Here is a 23,366-nt window from a genome sequence, read left to right as displayed (position 1 = left end):
GGGAAATTACAGATGCTGCTGCAGCTGAAGAAAATCCAACTGAGAGGAACAAGATGGTGCTTAAAATGAACAACTGAGATTGGCAACCTTCACTGCCGTGTTTAAAGGGTTTTCTGAAAGAGATGTTATTTGTATTTGTTCTAGTTTCATCTGATATTTGTTGGAAATACCTCAAATCAGAGTGAAAAAGTTCAAAAAGAAAATCTAATTGGAATTTGTATTTTTTTTTAAACGGTTGTCAACTTAAAAACTTGTGGTCACAATTATGGTAATTAAGAACATAACACTTAAAAACTCCTTTAAAAATAATGTGGAAAAGTTGGAACAGCTAATTTTTTTATGAAGAATCAACTTAAAAACATTGATAATTAAAAACACATTTGATTGTACATGAATTTAGTTAGTTGGTTGAACATAATTTCATTAGAAGTTGCCATAACTGTCTCCTGAACATTTTTGTTACAACCTTTATTTAATTCATTACATTTTAATATTTAATTTAATCATATTTATATCATTTAATTATTTTTTTTAATATATTTTCATATTTACTTTTTTGTAAATGTGCCTTTATGTACTTTTGTTTCAAATGTATTGATTTCTTCAGTAAGTAGCCGTGTATTAAGGGGGATAATGTACAGCCAGTGGGGTCATTACAGTGAAATAAACCACGGCATCGCCCTGTCGGTGGTTTATTTCACAACAATGACCGGCTCGCTGTACATTATCCCTTACATATTTGTTTTTCTTTACTCCTCTATGACAGTAAACTGAATATCTTTTGAGGACGAAACAAGACATTTGAAGACGTCATCTTGGGATTTGGGAAACTTTATATCGAGAAAATAATGACGAACAATGGAAATAATCATTAGTTGCAGCCCTAATTGATGGTGTTGTGTCCTGCCAACAAAATCTACATTTGACTATGTGAACATATCCCTCCGCCACCTGGCTTCAATTCATAAATAGAACACCATAACTTTACAAGAAGCCCTCTTGATTTGTCAGACCGCTGAAGCTTCATATTTGCTTTCAATGGTACTTATGTGTGTTTTGCATTAAGACAGACTTGAAAGAAATGTAACCTTTAAGAAAGAAAGGCTGGTTTAGATGGAAGAAGCAGGGGGGGGAGGGGAGCGCAGGAGGAGCTGACACCTTGACGGATTGATTGAGATCGGCCAATACACGGTGTCGCCTACAGCCTAGATTAGCAAAGAGGTCTGGGTCAGCACAATCTCACTGTGTTAGATAACTCTCCTGCCTCGCAGCCGCAGCTTGATACTGCACCTCAGCGGCGCAATATTTCACTGGATATCTCTGAAAAAAAACACACATCTTCAGATTTGAGAATGTGTGGAGACAGACTGTGGGGCCCAGTATCCATGGCAACCTCAGCCAGGTGGTTCAATATGCGATTCAGGTAATTCAAACCTACAATGAAAAGCATGCATATAAGGTTAGTGGTATTCAAATGCATTGCATGTCCCCCCCCCCCTCTTCTGTATTCATACTGGACGCCGGCCTCCTGCACGCCCCCAAGAGCTGATATCTCCCATAATGCCCCTGCTTGAGTGGCAGGTATGGTATTTCCACTCCGGTTTGATTGAGGACTGCATTTAGAATTCAACGCCGATGTTGACGGAATACATCAGGCATGTTATTAATACACTCAATATTGTAGTGTAGGGAAGACGCAGACACATCATGATGATAGGGTGGTGTTTTTGAATGAAGAAGGACAAACAGACACAGAAAGAGGTGGAAAAAAATTGGTAGAAAAGTGTCATAGGGCTTGCTGTCGATGGGGTTTTGGAGGCTTGCGCTAAGCCAGGGGCTTTGACAGCTGGGTTTAAGGGGAAAGGATAGGGCTATGGATTGGAGTCAGGTCTCTACTTCATATTCTGAAGATTAAACTCCCATCCTCCTCCTCCTCCTACACCCTTTTTGGACGTCTCCGGCATCATTTTTTTTTTTCCTCTGCCTGTTTGTGGGTGTTTCAGCAGTGATTTTTTTGCAGCCATGGGTCGTTGGCTATGCAGAGCGCCGTACAATCACACATTCATGTGCCAGAACTCGCCAGCATTAGCAGTCTGAATCCCAAATTGTGCTTTAATCACGCTGACCATGTTGATACGCACTCTGGAAAAATGTGATGGCGACGTGATAAAAGAAGTGAATAATGCGAGCGCGGTCTTGATTGTGTTTGTGCGTTCATGTGTTTTTCGACAGCGATTAGGTTTTCATTGACAGGGGAGAGGCCAAATTAAAAATGTATTTATACAAGATTAGTCCACAGAAAATGATTTGAAATCTTTACAAATTGCAAAAACAAAAAATCACTGGTTCTAGCTTCTGAAATGTACAATACAAAAAAATGCATTTTACTTTACATTTCAATGAAAATGGTGTCACACTATTGTATTAATCAAAATATATATCAATATGCATATTATTGTGTGCAAGCTTGACATCAATTTGTCTGGGGAATGGGAATTTTTATATATATATTGAACTATTATATATATTATTCATTTTTCTATATGTGCAAAACGACGACAAACTGACAGGTTGACGACTAAATTTCGCAGAAATACTGCAAATAATGTGAATGTGCACAGCTTGCATAGCCAAGTGCACATTCAGTAATGAAACCCGCTCCACTGCAGGCTATATCCTCTTGTGGTCACTATTAAGGGAACTCAATGTCCAATCAAGTTATTGACATGGACTCAGGAGGCTGGTTTGTGACAAACATTTATGATATTTGAGATTTTCTAATGATGAATCACTTTGGATAGAAAAGTGCAAAATTGAAGTTGCCAGATTTTATGGCGTAGGACACACGATCGGTGGGTCAGCAGTGAATATGTTTGCTGGTGTAGTCAATCACTCTATAGGTGAAGATGGGTATGTTTGACGTGTGTGTATTAAGAGGCCTCCGAAATGACCTCGCACATAGAGATGATGGTCATAAATTGGCCTGAAGTCTCATTTTCCCCCGCAGGATTTTGACCAGCTGCCACAGCTTAGAACCCATTTCACCCCTACAGCACCGGTCCTCACACGCCGAGTTAATGAGTACATTTTATGGCCGGATTCGACGACCAAGGAGAAGTAATGTGAATCACGAGGGCTGTAAATAGTACATGATGAGTAATACACGGCCAGAGCCCACTGGTTTCCACATTAAAATCACAATGTGGTGTGGTGGTACGACGCCAGGATCACAGTTAAGACCAGTCTAATTCACAGATCATATCTGATATCAGCCTGGGATAAAAGACACCTATGATGGGGGCAGTGCTGACTGGCATGGTGGGAAGAAATAAAGAAGTATTTTGCTGCCCCCATGTGGATCATAAGAGTAATGCAGTCCATGAATGTCAAACCAATGTGCCTGATATTTACTGACAATTTTTTATAAATCAAAATTAACATTTAATTTATAATAAATAGATCTATTAAGGAACCATAAATCATTTTAAAAAATCAGCTGTAAGAAGGACAAAAAAATGTCACTACAGTCAGTGATGTTAGGATACATTGCCAGAAAAAATTAATAGAACTAAAAATCTCGGTTTTATATTGTGAGTAATTTTGTATTAAATGTTTCTATTTAAATGCAATGCTAAATCAGATGTTAAATACAATTTGAATGGGATAAATGCACAAACACATATACTGTACACATGCACATATATCTACACACACACATACAGATATATTTCCTTTTATGTGTAGAGCATAGGGGGAACAAAAAGAAAATAAACGAGTAAAATATATGTATATACAGTATATACACATACACATATATATTAATAATATGAATAATAATAAAGATCATGATGATGATGATGAGGTCATGATAATAATATCAATAACAATAATAATCCCCAAACTTACAATAATAAGTTAGATAAATAAATAAGTAAATAATAAAAATAATAAAGAATTAATTTAATTGTATAATTTAGCATTAATAGTTCAATCAGTTAATTAATTAATTAATTAATTTAATTAACTTGACACAACAGTGTTCTTATTATTACAAGTAAATAGATAATAGATAGATAGATAGATAGATAGATAGATAGATAGATAGATAGATAGATAGATAGATAGATTGTATGATTATATAATTTGGCGCATGCTCAGATATGTTCAAGGAAATCAAACCTTTCACTCGGCTATCTCCGTGGCGTTCCATCGTCACCTCGGCAGCCTTCGTGACTTTCCGGCCCTCTTCGTTTCCACTCGGGTCCCATCGACAGAGCTGATTTTTTCGCTGTCGTCGTTCTCCCTCGTCCTCCTCTCCGTGTTGTTGTTCTCGGTGACGCGACGGAGGTGTAGCCTGACGCGGTCTCTTACGTGTCGGTCTGAATAAAAGTGGAGCTCCGTAGACCCGGGAGTGACGAAGCGAGTCTGTGTTGGTAAGAGGATACGCAATCCGATGTTTGCTAAACAGATAGATGGCTGCCCAGAGGAGTTATTTGCGCCTAATATCCGCACCAAAGCCAACAAAGAGATCATGGCGGCGGTGTGTTGCAGAGGCTCTCAGAATGAGTCAGTCTCTGCAGGGCTCGCAACACAACTGAGACATAGGTATTAATGTGGGAGTGGGCTTGAATGTTTTTTTTTTTCTCTCTTTTAACAAGTAATAAGTTACAGAAGCAATCTGTCATGTAGACTTTAATTCATGTGTTTAAATTAATGTAGCCGCCAAAACTGGTGGGTGAAAATGCCCTAGTTGAGAACATAACTGGCATCCCATGCATGCAGACATTTCCCTCCATACAGGCTCTCACAGCTAGCAGCCTAGCTAACGTTAGCTAGCAGTTAATGTAGTAGTTTACACCAGAATGCCAGGCTACGAGACGAGATGTTAAAAAGCAGGAAAACGAGTTGAAAAAAATTCAAATAAATGGCGGCTAAATGTGCTAGCACTCCTGTGGTTGCTACCTAGCTAGCTTGTTAGCATGCTAACAGAATCAATGAAGCTTCTCAGCTAGCATGCTAGGTAGCTTTATGCTAACTGTAACGTTAAGTTGTTATGTAGTTAGCTAGCTTGCTACATGCTAACTGTAACGTGAAGTTGCCATGGAGTTAGCTTGCTAGCTGGCTACGTGCTAACTGCAAGTTGCCATGGAGTTAGCCTGCTACGTGCTAAACTGATGTTAAGTTGCCATGGAGTTAGCCTGCTAGCTAGCTACATGCTAACTGTAACGTTAAGTTATGTAGTTAGCTTGCTAGCTAGCTACATGCTAACTGTAACGTTAAGTTGCCATGGAGTTAGCTTGTTAGCTAGCTACATGCTAACTGTAAGGTTAAGTTGTTATGTAGTTAGCTTGCTAGCTAGCTACATGCTAACTGTAACGTTAAGTTGCCATGGAGTTAGCTTGTTGGCTGGCTACGTGCTAACTGTAGGTTGCCATGGAGTTAGCTTGCTACGTGCTAACTGCAACGTTAAGTTGCCATGGAGTTAGCTTGCTAGCTGGCTATGTGCTAACTAGGTTGCCATGGAGTTAGCTTGCTAGCTGGCTACATGCTAACTGCAACGTTAAGTTTCCATGGAGTTATCTTTAGCTTTCGATGTTTATGGGATGTTGCAGCATTTTTTAAAACGGCACATTAACGTTATCTTGCTTTATAAATTATTTCAGTGCACCATTTTCTGTCCAGAAAGTCGTTTATTATTATGTCTTACAAATGAATTGTCTGCTAGCATGTGAAGCTAAGCCACACCCTCCTTTTTGAACATCAACAAGCACTGTGGATAAATCACCTCTTAAGAGTGTTTACTGTACATTATACACTACTTCATCACTGTTTGTGCTGCTTAGTTCTGTTTCAAAACAGATTCAAACATGCATTTTTCTTGCTTTTTTTGCAGATTTTTAAATGACAATGGAGGCTGGTGACACACAGCAAAGTGGTGAAACAGTTGTCTCGGAGTCTGAGGCCCAGCAGATCACCTTGGCCCAGGTAAATCTTATCATGTACATGTTGTAATATATGGTGCACAATTCAAAGAGTAATTCCTACTGTTGAGCAGTGTTATTAACTTCAAACAGGCAGGGCATGATGGTGGGTTGTCATGGTTACAGGCATCCATAGCAGCTGGCCAGGTGACAACCAGTGGTAACACAGTCACTCTAGTGCAATTACCCAACGGTCAGACGGTCCAAGTGCACGGGGTGATCCAAGCTGCTCAGCCCTCCGTCATCCAGTCTCCACAAGTCCAGACAGTACAGGTGAGAGGAGAAAGAACTGCATTTGTTTTTATTGTTGCATTACAGCACATAATAAACCCTGTTTTTTTGTTTTATTGTCCAAATAACAACCACTATATGCTGACATGTTTGATTCAGAATTTTAAAGTTAAAGAAATTGCACCTGAAATCATCAAAATGAATAATTGTCATTATGAGCACAGGATCTTCCAACACATTGTGATAGTAGCTGTAAACTAGGGATGTGTATCGTTAAGATTTTAACAGTACTATTTACCAGTACTATTCCTGCCGATACTACTTATCGATCCGGTACTGTAACAGTACTGTTCGAGTAGCAACAGCATTGTTTTGAATAAATCACTTATAATGTGATGGTTAAAATGTCAAATAAATAAAATAAACAATTAATTATGGCATAAGAAATGGTCATGTTGAAATTAGAGTATAATGATTTTTGTTCACTTGCAGATTTCGACTGTTGGTGAGAGCGAGGACTCTCAGGAATCCGTAGACAGCGTGACAGATTCTCAGAAGAGGCGAGAGATCCTGTCCAGACGACCTTCTTATAGGTCTGTAACATTTTATCACAAATAAGTCATGAATTGAGAAGAGCTCTTTCATCCCATACAAACATTTGCTCTGTAATTTAATTGCTTTGATTTTTTTTTTTTGTCTGCATCACACGTATAAGTGTGGTAGTGACTGATGCTTTTCCATTGTGTCATTTTGGGCTGCAACTAATGATACTTTTGACTGTCGATTATTTTCTTGATTAATCGATTAGTTGTTTGGTCTATAAAATGGGGGGAAATGTTGATCAGTGTTTCCCAAAGCCCAAGATGACGTCCTCTAATGCCTTGTTTTGTCCACAACTCAAAGATATTCAGTTTACTATCATATAGGAGAAAAGAAACCAGAACATATTCACATCTAAGAAGCTGGAATCAATTTTATTTTTTCTTAAAAAATTACTCAAACCAATTAATCGATTATCAAAATCGTTGCAGATTAATTTTATAGTTGACAACTAATAAATTAATTGTTGCAGCTCTAGCAAAAAGCTTAACTTGCAACTGCTTCGAAGGAAGGAGGCTGCGATTTCATTGCACATGAGAGAGGGGTTAAGTCATTTTGGATCATATGTGTAAATGTGTTTTTAAAATCGGAGAAAAGGTTTGCTGAGATTTCTCTGCCATTGTGTTTCATCTATAGGAAGATTCTGAATGATTTATCGTCGGATGTTCCAGCAGTGCCTCGAATTGAGGAAGAGAAGTCAGAGGACGACACGGCCCCTGCCATCACCACAGTCACCATGCCCACTCCCATCTACCAGACTAGCAGCGGCCAGTACAGTAAGTTCTTAGTGGATACTGTGATACAGGAAGCTGGTGGTTTGTGTTGAAACACCCAGGATTTCCTGTTATCAAGCTCTGCCCTTTTGCTGTTTGCAATCATAGTTTCTGTCCTGAGGCAAATTGAATTTAGAGGCAGCTGAAAACAAAGTCTTGACAATCAGATGTGTATATATATTTTTATATTAAATCAATGAATAATTGTGATTAGCATTTTGGCCATAATTGTGCAGCCCTAGTCTGACATGAGGTAGAGTTTGTTTTTGACACTCAATAAAGTCCATGTTAGATGTGGAACATGTGAATGATGCCACTGCTGTGCACTGCTACATGAAGACAATATAACAAAAAAGAAAATGTGTTGGCCATTGCTGCCGTTAACAGTGTTTAAGCTGTATACTGTAGAAACCGATAGATGTAGAGTCAGTAACATCACACATGTTTAAGAAAGGACAATTTGAATTGAGGCTGCCGCCTTGTATTGCAATTTCCATGTCCTATGTACTGGATCACTTGCGTTCATTTGAGACTGATTCTAACACGATGTCCCTCTGCAGTCGCCATTACACAGGGTGGGGCCATCCAGCTGGCCAATAACGGCACAGATGGAGTGCAGGGCCTGCAGACGCTCACCATGGCCAACGCAGGCCAGCAGGGTGCCACCATCCTGCAGTACGCCCAGACCAGCGACGGGCAGCAGATCCTAGTGCCCAGCAACCAAGTGGTTGTACAAGGTGGGGAAATAATTCAACATAATGTTCTAAGTTAAGCATGCTGAAGGCGAATGAATGAGTTTTGTGATACGCTGTGTGTGTTTACCCGTCTTTGTCCGTCAGCCGCCTCAGGTGACGTCCAGGCCTATCAGATCCGCACCGCCCCCACCAGCGCCATCACTCCCGGGGTGGTCATGGCGACTTCGCCTGCACTGGGCTCAGGAGGAGGCACCGAGGAAGTCACACGCAAAAGGGAGGTCCGACTTATGAAAAACAGGTATGAGTATTATGAGGTTGACTACTTGTGTATATTTTTTCTTGTTGATGCAAGGGATCTCACAAAACAAGAAAATTAACAGTTGATACCAATGCCAATAAAATTCCAAGATTCTCAATACCAAGTCGATACCACGGTAAAAAACAAAACAATAAATCCTCCTTTATTACCATTTACATACTGTTTTTTGTCAGGAAGTTACAGGTCATTCCTTCTCTATTATCTATTATATATTGCTGTGAAAACATCTCTTGATCACATCATGATGATGTTAGAATTTACTTTCGCCAATACTCATTTTTACTGAATAGATCCAATGCATCATAATGTAAATCAATGGCAGGACTGGGCTGCTAACAGCTCACGTTAACTAGCTTTCCACTTTAACTTTGATGTCCACAATGTAGCATTACCAAGGAAAAAATAGGGTGCGTCTCCTGGATGCATTTCTAGTGAGTTTACTGCGTCCCAAACACATTTCCATTGTCCCTGGGACGCAGTTAGTCTCCAGCCCTGACGGTACCTGCGGCAGAAAAAACGAGTACCGTCACGCTTTCAGAAATTTGGCATCGAATTGGTTCTCATTACATCCCGAGCTGATGCTGTAGTGTTGCCAGGTCGTTGCTGTAATCTTTGATATCAATAAGGATATTTTGTTTGTTTATTTCACACATACAATTTACATAAAAGGAATGTAAAATATGTGTGAGGGTGTGGTAGAAACCTATAATGGCTTATATAAAAACCACATCCCAAAGGACATCCAAAAGGTAAAGATATTACCATACAAACCTGTACATTTTAAATATTAGTGTCAAAAAATTTCACATGAAAATAAGTGTAGGAGTAAAGTTTGCCATGTTGTGATTTGAGCATATTTGTTTATGCTAAATGCAATACCTGTGAGGGTTTCTGCACAATATTTGTCATTGTTTTGTGTTGTTAATTGATTTCCAATAATAAATCTATACATATATTAGCATAAAGCAGCATATTTAACCACTCCCATGTTGATAAGAGTATTAAATACTTGACAAATCTCCCTTTTAAGGTACATTTTGAACATAAAAAAATTATTCATTTGCAATTAATCACGATTAACTGTGGACAATCATGCAATTAAATATTTGAATGGATTGACAGCCCTAGTTTAGACCTTAACCACAGATATATATACTCACACGTGTTCTTGATGTCCCACAGGGAGGCAGCCCGCGAGTGTCGCAGGAAGAAGAAGGAGTACGTCAAATGTCTGGAGAACCGCGTGGCTGTCCTGGAGAACCAGAACAAAACCCTCATCGAGGAACTCAAAGCCCTCAAAGACTTGTACTGCCACAAATCAGAGTAGAAAACATCACCAAACGCCTGCCAGGTGCCCCGTCTGTCCCCATGTACAGAGACTCAGCACAGAGCCATGCATCTGGATGCCACTCCCCCTTTTCTACTCTTTTGCTTTCTTTTTAAAAACTGCTGAAAAATCTGTAAAGTGACTCACCGGGAATAGAAAAACCACCCTCTCCCACTTCAGCGATTTGAAATTGTAATACTGTTCCCATCGGTTTCCCACGAAAGGAGCGAAGCAACGTTCAGAACGGATGTGGAGACGACAACGATACAGGGTCCTTGTGGTGAAGTGAACAGACTATGAGGCTGTTCTTGTGTTTTTTGACGCCACCAAAGGGAAGCATTCCAGTCACTGGTGCCTGGACAAACTGGGCGACATCACCAGCAACGCGGGAACTGCTCAATTACCATCACCAATAGCGACGGAACTTTTTACAGCGTGATCTCCCCAAGACACTTGGATTACTTGGGAGAGGTTACCTTTTGTGTGCAACGTTTGTAATTGTACCTGCGCTCTCGCATTAACATCTGTTACTTACTAATGCTTTGAACTGTAGACGGGCTGCGTCATGGACATTTTATCTTTTAGCTGTTTTGTTGAATTATGTATTGGATTATCTGCTCGCATAATGCCATTTTTTTTTTTACTTTTAATTTCCTTTGCCTTGATACGACATGAACAAAAAAAAAAAAAGCTAAGCATTATGTTGGGTTGTAAAAATGGTTGTCATGTTAAATGCAGCTTTAAACATACATGATGAAAACAGACCGTAGTCCAGATCTCTCAAGTGGAACATTAATGGTTACTTCATGTGATTGTTTGGTCTGTGATGCATGTTCCCAATCATAATACTAAGGCTCATTGTTTTTGATTTCTACCAAACTTAACTTCCCCAGATATATAAAAGGAGCAGACTAGTGTTAAAGGTGCTGTTGGTAACATTAAGCCACGAGATGTCGCTTTCTCCCTTCCCCTTTTCATTGCATTCACTTCAGAACAAGCGGTTGCCAGGCACTTAGCGTCAATCTCAGCCATTTATCCGTTTTTTTCCACACTATCTGATGATACAGAGATACCACGTGACACCAACGTCGCTTTACTATTGGCTGACAAACCTTGTTAGAAGTGGGAACCAAACGTCAGATATCTTCCAAGGAGGTAAACAAAACATTCATTTTGGACCCGCCAACATTTTTAAAATGATTAATTCACAATCATAATTTTTTTTTCAGGAAAAGCCATACTTTTATTCCTTTTTAAAAGCTCTGTAGATGTATTATTTTTAAAAAATAATAATAATCGTCTACATAAAAATGTTATCAATAAGACATTTAAACTGGGATTTTGTTTCCCGCTGCTCACCGGAGTTTACAGTAAACTACCAAATAGTTTCAATCGTAACATTGACATTCGAATTCTAAATCAAAATTTGAATGCTTTTCTTGGTTGTTAAATGTCTATTCTGTCTAAACCCGGCATTTCTGCACAAGTGCAGATAAAGATCAGGCTACACTAATATTATTAGTATCACACTATTTGTAGGATTGTTTCCGACTCGTGTGATCCAAACATTTCCAGAGCGTTGTAAAGTCAACATGTATTGAAAAAAGATTGATGTGATCATTTGCAAAATTCACACCATGTTATCTCACTAAATATTCTGCTTTAATCCATATTTGTTGGTGTTTAGCCTTTCAAAAACAGTGTTTTCACTGCGGTCAAGAAACTATGCGGGGGTGTATAAGGAGGCGGTCTAGCAGCAATCTAACAGCACCATAAATTACATTTATATAGCCACAATAACAAGATTTTTTTTTTTTTAGAGTGACATTCAAAGCTTCATTTGAAAACTTCAATAGAAGCTTCAAATGTAATGTATTTTTTTTTTTTTTTTAATATAAATGTTAATTCCTGGATTCTTTTTTTTAACAAAAAACAAAAATAATGAGCCTTACTTGTTTGGCAATGAAAGAAAATAGTTCTAAACTAATTTTGGAGATGCATGGCCCATCACTGGAATCATGGATTGTTTGGTATGTTGGTGTATTATACCGTCTTTGAACATGTAATGTCACCTTATTTGGAAAGGTTGAATTCTGTATAATTTAGGAGAGAAAAAACATCCTGCAGTTGGATGTTGGAAGTCTCCAAATTGAGTTTACAGGATTACAAAGCGGCATGTGCACTTTCCTCGCATACACAATCCTACCACACAGCTAACCAGTTATTAATCACGGAGTGTCCATGAGTGTTTTGTTGCTTATTAATTATCAAGGCATCATCATACATTTGATTATTAGTTGTGTGGATTGTCAAATCTCACCAAGTACGACCCGATTGCACCTATCAAACACCTTGTAAAGTGCGACCAAATCAAAAAGACTTTCACAGTGAACAAAATGTCATGCTAATGGAATGCCATGTTGCATTATTTTAGGTATTATGTATAGTCATGCTTTTTTTTTATGTTGCTTTGCATTAATTTTGTATTCACAATTTCTAAATGTCAGCACCAACTTGTATAATACAGTGCATTATGTTAGAGCTATTCAAATATTACATTTTTGGCAGCTGTTAATAAATGTGTTTCTGGTATTCTGGATTTTTTTTTTTAAACATTTTTATTTGATTCTTATGCAAAAACTACGACGGAGAATTAGGGCCACATTGAGGGGAAAAAAATAAATCAGATTTAAGTCGTAATATTACGAGAATAAAGTCATAGGTTTACGAGAAGAAAAGTCATATTACGAGAATAAAGTCATAGGTTAACGAGAAAAAAGTCGTATTATGAGAATAAAGTCATAATATTATAAAGGAGTAATTTTACTTTTAGAGTGGAAATAGACATGGAAAAGATTGCAAGAAACTGCGTTCATCCGAAGAAAGAACCACATGGACCTGGGGGAAATTCCCTCTTTTGTGGAGGAGGAAATTACATTTTTTTTTCGTAAAGTTGTGACCTTTTTTCTCGTAAAATTATGACTTTATTCTTGTAATATTAAGACTTTTTTTCTCGCAAAGTTATAACTTTATTCTCGTAATATTATGACTTTTTTTTCTTTAAATCGTATGACTTTATCCTCGTTAAATTACGACTATTTTCTCGTAATATTATGACTTTTTTCCCTCAATGTGGCCCTAATACTCCTTCGTAAAAAACAGTAAATTCTTACAAAGAATGAGAAAACCGACCACAGTTAAGGCACCCGGTTGTCACAAATCCACCCTGAGTGGCAGTTTCCAACATTTATACACATGGATGTCCCTTTGTTTGTCATAGTGGACCTCTTCAACTGTGAACTTGTGCTTCAGCATGCTCAGAAAGTCGGTATCTCGCTTGTAGCGGATCTTGCAGGCCAGCAGCACCACGGTGGAGTCCGAACACAGGTGCTCCAGGGTGTGCAGCAGTGGCACAAAGGTGTCCTCCAGGTAAACAATGTCTGCTCCCAGGACCAGATCATACCCCCCAGCTGGGTAACGTTCAAGGCCCTCGCCCCAGGTCAGATCAGACACAACCACTGACCCCTGGGAGTCTTGGGGCACGTTGGCCTTCACGTTGGTAGACAGGAAGTCCAGGGCAGGCTCTCTGTCAGTGATGGTCACATTGGCACCTAAGAAAGATTGAGAATGTGACACTGCCTGATCCATTTTAAAAGGTCCCATATTATAAAAAAGTGAGATTTTCATGTTTTTTTTATTATAAAGTAGCCTTAAGTCCTATATAAATACTGTGAAAGTATCGAAACACTCAATCCACAGGGAAATACACACAGCCCGCATTCAGAAACTCTTCATTTGAAACAAGCTGTTAGGATTTCTGCCCATTTGTGATGTCACAAATATACAATATTTAGACCCGTGACACAATTGTAAACGTAAACATTCTAAATGTGTCCCAGTTTATGTCCTGGTTGCCGTGTAATGTGAATGTCGTCAGCTAACAGGAAGTAAACATGGACCCAAGCTGTTGCCTAGCAACGCAATTCTGTTGCAATTCCGTCAAAATGTACTAAAACGGAGCGTTTCAGACAGAAGGTGAATACAGGCATATTCAGGCCGACAGTATGAGGAAAATAAAGGGTTTTTTGAACATGTAAATATGGGACCTTTAATATGCATGTGACTCTTATATACTCACCCAGCAGGGCTGCAACAATGCCCACCAGTCCAGTGCCAGCTCCCAGTTCAATGACCCCTTTGCCCTTTAACTCCACCTTCCCCATCTCCAGGTACATACACATGACAACTGCCTGCAAAAAAGAGACACATTTAATCCAATATAAGTAGACTGAACAGTGGTGACGTTGCCTTTGAACGCATCACGTACCGCATCCCACACCACGGCTGCTACACCGAGCTTCTTCCAGTCCTGGGCGAGACGGAGGTCGTGATCGGCGAACCGGAACTGGGCTGATGTATTATGGAGTTTGGACAGAGCCGGTAACGAGTTTTCAACGTACGGAACCAGAGCCATGCTGTGAAATCACGAGAAACTACACTGTAGTCATAGTTTAGCCATAGTGTCCCAGTACGCATGCGCAGTAGTGATGTCAAGGTCGCGAACGAACTGGCTAAAAGAGCCGGCTCTTTTAAGTGAACGATGGGAGCCGGCTCTCTTTTTTTTTGTTTCTTTTTATTAATTCAAGGCAGAATGATAGGATGATCTTCTCCGTGCCACGGGCACTCCATGCACTAACTGTGACTGACGTTGTGTTGATGACGTCCGTGCGACCAATCAGTTGATGACAGACAAGGATAATACCATCAAGCAGGGAGGGGGGGCGGGGGTGCGCGGCACGCTGACGGAGAGGAGGAGAGAAAGAGAGGAGTGCGGTGCGCGAATAGCAGACAAGATGAGTGACAGTCAGAAACGAAGCAGCATGTAAAATTACGGTATTCTGGAAATTATAAGGTTTAGTATAGTGATATATCTGCACACATACTAATCTTAGGTCAAAACTGCGCTAAATTTGGCTGAATTATAAAAGCCAGACGTGGTAAAACAAAGAGCCGTTTGGGAGCCGAAAGAGCCGGCTCTTCTTGGTGGGCTGAGCCAAATGATCTGGATCACTAAAAAGATCCCAAATTCCCATCACTAATGCGCAGTTTCTTGTTCTCTGACGTTTTTTAAGGTAGCCGGTTGGGTACTGCCTTTTTCCGGTAGACCCTTCTGCAACCATTTCTTTTGAATTCGTCTATTTTTTCTCCAAATCATCAAACCAATTTGCCTCATCACATCGGAAGTAGCTCCGTTGTCGGTTTGTTTTATTAAATATTATAGCAGAGAAGCAACATTTCCGAGCCCACCCTTAACGCATCACTGAGCAATTTTAGCCAATTATGTAACAGCTTGATAAAAATTGACCAATGGGAATGCGTCGTTTCATAAAGGGGCGTGTCCGCAAAGGTTTTTCTCAACGGCTTGTGTTTCCTATAATGAGAGTGGGCGAGGCCTGCAGATGACGTCCGTGAAGCTAACAACACGTAGCAGCAATACTGTTTCCGGTTTATTTGCGTTCCTGTACTCAAAATAAAAGCAGAGAAATGAACTCTTCTGGATCTATGCTGCAGTTTTTAATTATCTCTGAGTAATGTCTCTCTCCCCTTAGCGCAGGGGTCAGCAACCACCTTTACTATCAAAAGAGCCATTTTAGGCAAAAAAAGAAACATATATCTGTCTGGAGCCGCAAAACATTTGAGCATTGTGATGAAGGTAACACAGTTTATAGTCTAAGTATATAGTATATAAGTCTAATGCAGTGAGGGCCAAAGTGCAAATGTACTACGGAGTATTAGGGCCACATTGAAGGGAAAAACATCTGAGATTTACAAAATAAAGTCATAACTTTACGAGAAAAAAAGAAAATAACAAAGAAATAATATTTTTTAATATTATGACTTCATTCTCATAATACTACAACTTTTTTTCTCGTTAACTTATGACTTTATTCTCATAATATTCCGACTTTTTTTCTTGTTAACTTATGACTTTATTCTCGAATTCTCCTATACATTTTTTTTCCTCAATGTGGCCCTAATACTCTCTCGTATCGTCGTACCATAGACCTACAACAATGATAAATAAAAATTAAAATGTAAACAAAAAACAGTTATTCATTATTTTTTAAAATCCTCAGCGAGCTGCTGGTTGCAGATTCCTGCCCTAGCGTGAGGTTAAATTAAAGTTTAAACTATAAAACAAAAAAATAACACACAGAGAATATACAGATCGGTCCATTGTTTAATATGTGCATTAGAGAAATACATATTCTCACAATTCTGACATTTGCCTTATTTGTTTTTTTTTGTATTAAATATGATCTGTAGGTTTTAAAGGCTCGTTTTTTGAGTTGTTGTGGTTGTTTTGGGTCTGTGGTCCATCATGAATTCAAATTTAACTTAGTTGCAGTTTAATTTTCTTTTTACATTTCACCAGCCACCTTTTATATACAACTTAAAGGTCCCATATCGTGCTCATTTTCAGGCTCTTACTTGTTTTTTATGTCTAAATATTTAAATTGAGCTTTATATTTAAATTATAACACTATAAACGTACACAATGGGGACTTTTAATTTGAAAACCAGCAGGCGGAAGTTACGTCTGAACTGAGCTAGCTGCTTGAGGTGGCTTTGACATCTAAAGACGTTTCTCTCTCTCTCTGCTAATGCGACGAGATGAGAGCTAACGCTGGCTGTCTTCTTAAAATACCAACCCTCGCTACCTCTCCGCTTCTTTAGCTACCTCTACAGTTGTTTCTAGGTAGACTATTTCTACATTAGTCTTGTAGAAACGCCTTAAAGTGTGACTCGCACCGCAGTGAGGATGAATTGATCCTCGTTGCTAATGAAGAGCACAGAATGGATTGAGCTGCGGAAGCTAGCCATGGAGGTAGCTGTGCTGCTCATACTGCAGACACCCAGCTGGCTGGTGGGATCCTCACTCTGCAGCCAAACACACAGCCTAGTCTGGGCCCTAACATGCTAAACTGTTAACTATCTGAAGCTAGAGTCACACAGATTCACATTTATTAACAGCTTAGAGGATTAAAGGTGTCCCAGTGTGACTAGTATAGGTGTTGTATGGGAACCAGTGCTGGCTGCTGTAGCAGGACTGCTTTAGGTCAACAACAACGATGGGAGGCTCGGTGTCTTGCTGCATCTCTCCAGGGGAGAGTCCCAAGATCCACAGGAGGGAGCTGGAGCTGGAGGAGTGTCCCATCACCACCGCAGAGGACGTGAGCGAGGACACCGGGACATACCTGCAGCACATCAGCGACAGGGAGCTCCCTGATGGTGGGTTGGACTGCACACACTTTTTGTTTTACTTCTAATAAGGATGCTGGGAAGGTGTGGTTCCACCGTGACCCCCAAATAATAATCAAGAATAGCTCCACAACTACCAGGTCTATATGCATGGTCTCTGTGGTGGAGTAGTGATGGAGGATTAGGGGCCACATTGAGGGAAACAAATCTGAGATTTTAGAGAATAAAGTCATAGGTTTACGAGAAAAAAAATGTAATATTATGAGAATAAAGTCATAAGTTTACGAGAAAAAATGTCATAATATTACGAGAATAAAGTCATAGGTTTACGAGAAAAAAATTGTAATATTACGAGAATAAAGTCATAGGTTTACGAGAATTTTTTTTTAATATTATGAGAATAAAGTCATAGGTTTACGAGAAAAAAAATTAAAAATATGAGAATAAAGTCATAAGTTTACGAGAAAAAATTTCATAATATTACGAGAATAAAGTCATAGGTTTACGAGAAAAAATTTCGTAATATTACGAGAATAAAGTCATAGGTTTATGAGAAAAAAATTGTAATATTATGAGAATAAAGTCATAGGTTTATGAGAAAAAGGTCGTAATATTATGAGAATAAAGTCATAGGTTTATGAGAAAAAAAGTTATAATATTAGGAGAATAAAGTCATAAGTTTAGAAGAAAAAGGTCGTAATATTATGAGAATAAAGTCATAGGTTTATGAGAAAAAAAGTTATAATATTAGGAGAATAAAGTCATAAGTTTAGAAGAAAAAAAGTCGTAGTATTATGAGAATAAAGTCATAAGTTTACGAGAAAAAAATCCTAATAACACGAGAATAAAGTCATAGGTTTACGAGAAAATTGTTTTAGTATTATGAGAATAAAGTCATAAGTTTACGAGAAAAAAAATTGTAATATGAGAATAAAGTCATAAGTTTAAGAGAATTTTTTTTTTAACATTACGAGAATAAAGTCATAAATTTACGAGAAAAAATTCGAAATATTATGAGAGTAAAGTCATAGGTTTACGAGAAAAAATGTCATATTACGAGAATAAAGTCATACGTTTACGAGAAAAAAATCGTAGTCGAGAATAAAGTCATAAGTTTACAAGAGAAAAAGTCGTAGTGTTCTGAGAATAAAGTCATAATATTATAAAGTATTAATTTTACGTGTTATTTTAGAGGGGAAATAGAGCAGCGTGTGTGAAAATGAGGAACGGTGAGCATCTTGTGAAGTTCTACTTTAGTATAGGTCTCACAAATAACGAAATACTTCAGTATTTTTTCAATGTTCAAATGAAGACACCGGTTTCTTGAGTTCCTCGTCTGTTTATTGAGAAAATGCGACCCCCCCAGTCTGCAGAGTGGGGAAATTATCTAACCCTTGTTTTCTACATGCTCTTTTATTCACTTTTGATATCGCCTTTATCTCTTCTTTAACCTTGAACCATCAGAGACCCATTTAAAGGCAGTGTTTTAACACACAGCTCAGCCGAACCTGGTAAAAGAGGTCAAATGGCCCTCAGCTACATAGAACCATTATGGAGACTCTCGGGACATGCAGTAGTCTAAAAAAATGCTTCACTTTTATACTTGCTTCTTCTTCCAGAACTGGCACAAGAGGCCAACCCATCAGATCACCCCAGAGCCAGCACCCTCTTCCTCAACAAGTCGCAGACGGACGGTCAGTATTTCTCTCCTAAAGACGTCGCCGATTGATTCTCTCCTCTGAATCTCCCTAAACTCACTCACTTTTTCTCCCAGTTTCAGTGCGTGAGAAAAGGAAAAGCAACTACCTGAATCATGTAAGTGACGGGGTTTGCATGTTAGGGGTGGGGGAAAAAAGGATTCGCCAATGTATCGCGATGTAAGTTCAAACTGGTGTGACATGCGGTGATGTGCGTTCTAATCTCCCCAGATGTCCCCAGGGCTCCTGACCAAAAAGTACAGCTCCTGCTCGACAATATTCCTCGATGACAGTACAGTCAGCCAGCCCAACCTCAAGAGCACGATCAAATGGTAAGTGACTTTACCTCCGTCTTCTAAATATCTATATTTCAGTATGCCGGTTTCCTTTTTAGCAGGTCATGTGACGAGGGAAGAGTTGAGGCATTTTGTCCGTCGCTACTCAAAAACACATTTTCATTTCTGCCGCGAGCTAACAAGCTATCTCCGTGGTTAGCACTGGTTTCAGTTAGGAGTGTTACCAAACACAAATGGCGCGTTTTTTCCCGAACCGCAGACATCGAGATCTCCGTCAATACTAGTCGCAATATAATCGTGATCTACATTATCAGCCCTACAGATGAAGGAAGACAGGATATGCGAGATGCTGCATGGTGCAAAAAAGCATGAAATCACATCCAGTGGATTCACTGTGTGTCTGTGTCGGTTTCTCTTTTGTTCCAGCGTGGCGTTGGCCATATACTATCACATCAAAAACAGGTAGGAGAAGTTTGATATGTTTGTCGTAGAGGTGTTGTCATACTGTTTTTTTTCCTTGTGTCCAGTACTTTGGTATTTAGTTGCTATTATGACTGACATGAGTTTCATAAAACCCCAAAAACAAACCCGACTCGATCATTATTAGTTTGTTTCCTGGCTAATAATGTGATAGGGGTTGTTCTGGTCATAATAGCAACTGATAGATAGATAGATAGATAGATGGTCAGATAGATAGATAGACTGTCAGATAGATAGGTAGTCATCTTTTCATAGCATCATATCAATGTTTTGTTCATCATGTCCATTCGGTAGTTATCTAGGAAACATTACAACAAATAGAAACATTCACATATTCCTCAGGTTTTCATCAAACTCTATCGGTGTCATAACTCTGTAGACAGCAGTTAGTCAAATTGGTCAATTGGTCATTTTGTACAATGGGATAAAAATCCTGTAATATGCACATTTAACATTGACGTTCTGTTCCTGCAGAGACTCAAACCGCTCGCTGGATATATTCGATGAGAAGAAGCACCCTCTGTCGGTGAGTTGAGGTATCTGGTTACGTGAGGAAGCGATATTTACTGTTTGCCGATTGAGCAATGACAATGACCTTCTGCCCAACAGAGAGAAAAGATTCCAGATGACTACGCCGTGGTCGACCCAGAACACAAACTCATCTACCGCTTCATACGAACGCTCTTTAGCTCTGCGCAGCTCACTGCGGAGTGCGCTATCGTCACTCTGGTAAGTTTACAGATTCAGACCCTCTTATCTCTGTGCATATACAATAGAGTCTCAAGGCAGTGTGTGAAATAGTCACAAAATGTAATCTATTTGATTTGTGTACATAGACACGAATTTACCTTTTTTGTGACTTTCAACAATGTATTTTTCATGCTTTTTCCTACAAATATCCAGCAACACGTGTCAATTTCTGCTCCAATCCTTCAAAATAAAACTACTTAGTTAGGTTTAGGAAAAGATAGACTTGGTTAGGCTTAGGTAACAAACTACTTAGTTAGGTTTAGGGAAAGATCAACTTGGTTAGGCATAGGCAACAAACTACTTAGTTAGGTTTAGGAAAAGATCAACTTGGTTAGGCTTAGGCAACAAACTACTTAGTTAGGCTCAGGATAAGATTGCAATTTGGGTTTAGATAACACCGTAAGTGCCGTAATTTAAGTACGGATGTTACGTGACAAAAACTACTTGGATAGCTTTAGGAAAAGATCGTTGTTTGGGTTAAAATAACTCCGTAAGTGACGTAACTTAAGTACGGATGTTACGTGACAAACTTTGACTTTGACATGGAAGTCCTGTTTTTTGCTCTTAATACTCCTTCGTTGAAAAAATGTGGAATTTGTGTCTATGTACACAAATATATGCATTCAATTTCGTGACTTTTTCACGACCTTGCTGTGCAACTGGGCTGGTATATATCCTGTGTGAACCGGTTTTCGTGTGCTGTGTTATAGGTATACCTGGAAAGGCTGCTGACGTATGCCGAGATGGACATCTGTCCTTGTAACTGGAAGCGGATTGTTCTCGGTGCCATCCTGCTGGCCTCCAAGGTCTGGGACGACCAGGCCGTGTGGAACGTCGACTACTGCCAGATCCTCAAAGACATCACAGTGGAGGACATGTGAGTGTCGCCTTTTCATCCATGAAGTTACTGTTCATTGGACTAAAACCAATTGAGTAGCCTGCAACCCAGACCTGATTTGATACATTCGCTTTTCTGCAGGAATGAGATGGAGCGCCACTTCCTGGAGCTGCTCCAGTTCAACATCAACGTCCCGGCCAGCGTCTACGCCAAGTATTACTTTGACCTGCGCTCACTGGCCGACGACAACAACCTCAATTTCCCTCTGGAGCCGTTGAGCAACAAGCGGGCCCAAAAACTAGAGGTGAGTACGTCCAAGGCTGCACTCACACTAGGGCTGGGACGATACACCTATCTCTCGATTTCGATACTATCACGATACCTACGTTGCCGATTCGCGATTTTTAAGTATTTTGAAAACCAGACGTAGTCACACGTGTATACTTCCTCTAACTTCGCCAAGGTCGTCGCTAGCTCTCCTGTCAGTTCTTTATCCATCCATGGTCAGCTCCATCGGGGCCGTTTGAATGCATATAACATAAATGTCAGTATATGGGTGCTCTACAGTTGCGTCGGACGATTTGACCACGGAGACGAGGCTGGCTTGACCGCACGTTACCACAATACGATAACGTTTCCTGTCCGTGACAGAGTTAGCATGCAGCTTTAGCTCTGCTTTTCCTGTCAATGTGTGAAACCCAAAGTGTTTCCATCCTCAACTGGATGTGTAGTGTTTACCACTTTGGATTTGAAATGTGAGGGTGCAGGTCGTATCCACGTACTTTCTCGTTTCGGCTCGCTGCGGTTTGTTTTGGTTGAAGGATACAGAACAGATACGACACCACTTAACTCAGACTACAACAATAAAAACTTCCTTCTAAAAAAATTGCAATACATGGTTGAATCGATTTTTTTTTTCTTCCCACCCCTAATAACCGTTATGTGCTCATGAATTTGCCTCTAGGCCATCTCCAGGCTGTGCGAGGACAAGTACAAGGACCTGAGCAAATCGGCTATGAGGAGGTCCGTCAGTGTAGACAACATGGTCGGCATCAAGAGCTCCCAGGCCGTGCTGTCGTAGATCCGCGACGGAGGTGGAGCAACGGGCTTGGAGCGAAGCGACAGGATACGGTGCCACATTCAGGAAGTCAGACAGCATTCGCCAAGAGACATTTCCAAAGTAGATAATATCAGTAACTAAATGTTAAATGTCGACTTTGGGGAGGAACAAAAGAGCAGACGTTTACCATACAATATCTCTAAAGTATAATGAATCCAGTCTCTATGTGTTCATTACAAAGAACTTCAGCTATCTGCCTTTAAAGCATGATCAATTGGTGAAATATTTTGCAGACTGAAATGTTTTTTTTCAAATGGATGTGTAACTTTGGAAGGAATCAGCATGAAAAAATGCTTCTGAGGACCTCATCTTCTTTTATTTCCACATCAGCCGATCTCTTAGGAGTCATTTCTCTGGCTTTGGCCCCTCTTTCTCTCCACCAGCCGTATCCCCCCCCCCCTCACCTTTATTGACATGATGACAGACTGTCTTGAACTACCCTGTGGTGTAGTTCTGCACATGGACAAAGAGTAGACTTTGTTTTGCTTACTATGTAGGCCCCTATAGCTGTGAAATGTACGAGACTTTATTTAATTCAAATAAATTTCAGTCGCTGTTTAAAGTCGAGGCTGCTTAGGTGGGAAATGTGTCGTGGTGGTCTCTTTGATAAATGTTTGAAAAAGGAGCGAAAAAAACAACCATGATGGCGGCAACAACAATTCATCGTGGTTTTACTATGATATGATCATTTTTTCTCAGTTGTTTGTTTCAAACCCTCAAAGTTTAGCTCCTTTCAAAGCAAAAGCTTGACCTTTGCAGGGCAGCACAGCTTAAAGAGAAATAGCATTTGTGCTTTGCTTAATCATTTCGTATACAGGAAAAAATATGAATTAATATAAAGTAGGGCTGCAACTAACAATTATTTTCATAGTAGATTAATCTGTCAATTATTTTCTCGATTAATCGATTAGTTGTTTGGTCTTTAAAATGTCAGTCAAATGTCGATCAGTGTTTCCTAAAGCCTAACATGACGTCCCTTAAATGTCTTGTTTTGTC

The 23,366-nt window shown here is 39.5% G+C and overlaps 3 protein-coding genes across 6 annotated transcripts; 2 read left to right on the top strand and 1 right to left on the bottom strand.

Moving 5' to 3' along the window:
• Positions 1-4,227: 4,227 nt before the first annotated feature.
• On the top strand, positions 4,228-12,514 carry LOC141762723 (cyclic AMP-responsive element-binding protein 1-like). Of its 4 annotated transcripts, none has more exons than XM_074626745.1 (8): positions 4,228-4,433; positions 5,894-5,985; positions 6,075-6,254; positions 6,705-6,805; positions 7,449-7,588; positions 8,146-8,322; positions 8,425-8,578; positions 9,782-12,514. In XM_074626745.1, exons 2-8 carry the CDS (start codon positions 5,902-5,904, stop codon positions 9,924-9,926), a joined length of 981 nt encoding a protein of 326 aa, XP_074482846.1. In that variant the 5' UTR covers positions 4,228-4,433; positions 5,894-5,901; the 3' UTR covers positions 9,927-12,514. The 4 variants fall into 4 exon arrangements, with proteins under 4 accessions (XP_074482846.1, XP_074482848.1, XP_074482847.1 ...); XM_074626747.1 differs by having other exon boundaries at positions 4,229-4,433; positions 6,108-6,254; XM_074626746.1 differs by lacking the exon at positions 4,228-4,433 and adding an exon at positions 4,440-4,605 and having other exon boundaries at positions 6,108-6,254.
• mettl21a (methyltransferase 21A, HSPA lysine) lies at positions 11,218-14,482 on the bottom strand. The gene is made up of 3 exons (XM_074626753.1): positions 14,254-14,482; positions 14,065-14,176; positions 11,218-13,537 (listed from the first exon to the last, which is right to left on the bottom strand). Exons 1-3 carry the CDS (start codon positions 14,398-14,400, stop codon positions 13,140-13,142), a joined length of 657 nt encoding a protein of 218 aa, XP_074482854.1. The 5' UTR covers positions 14,401-14,482; the 3' UTR covers positions 11,218-13,139.
• Positions 14,483-16,527: 2,045 nt separating this feature from the next.
• Positions 16,528-22,955, top strand: LOC141763124 (cyclin-Y-like protein 1). The gene is made up of 10 exons (XM_074627474.1): positions 16,528-17,219; positions 18,809-18,883; positions 18,970-19,004; positions 19,118-19,218; positions 19,609-19,644; positions 20,137-20,188; positions 20,272-20,391; positions 21,123-21,289; positions 21,392-21,554; positions 22,215-22,955. The coding sequence occupies exons 1-10, from the start codon at positions 17,060-17,062 to the stop codon at positions 22,329-22,331; spliced, it is 1,026 nt and encodes a 341-aa protein (XP_074483575.1). The 5' UTR covers positions 16,528-17,059; the 3' UTR covers positions 22,332-22,955.
• Positions 22,956-23,366: the final 411 nt, after the last annotated feature.

Source organism: Sebastes fasciatus, chromosome 24 (genome assembly GCF_043250625.1).
Source record: "Sebastes fasciatus isolate fSebFas1 chromosome 24, fSebFas1.pri, whole genome shotgun sequence".
Taxonomy (NCBI): domain Eukaryota; kingdom Metazoa; phylum Chordata; class Actinopteri; order Perciformes; family Sebastidae; genus Sebastes; species Sebastes fasciatus.
This window is presented reverse-complemented; position numbering and strand designations above follow the sequence as displayed.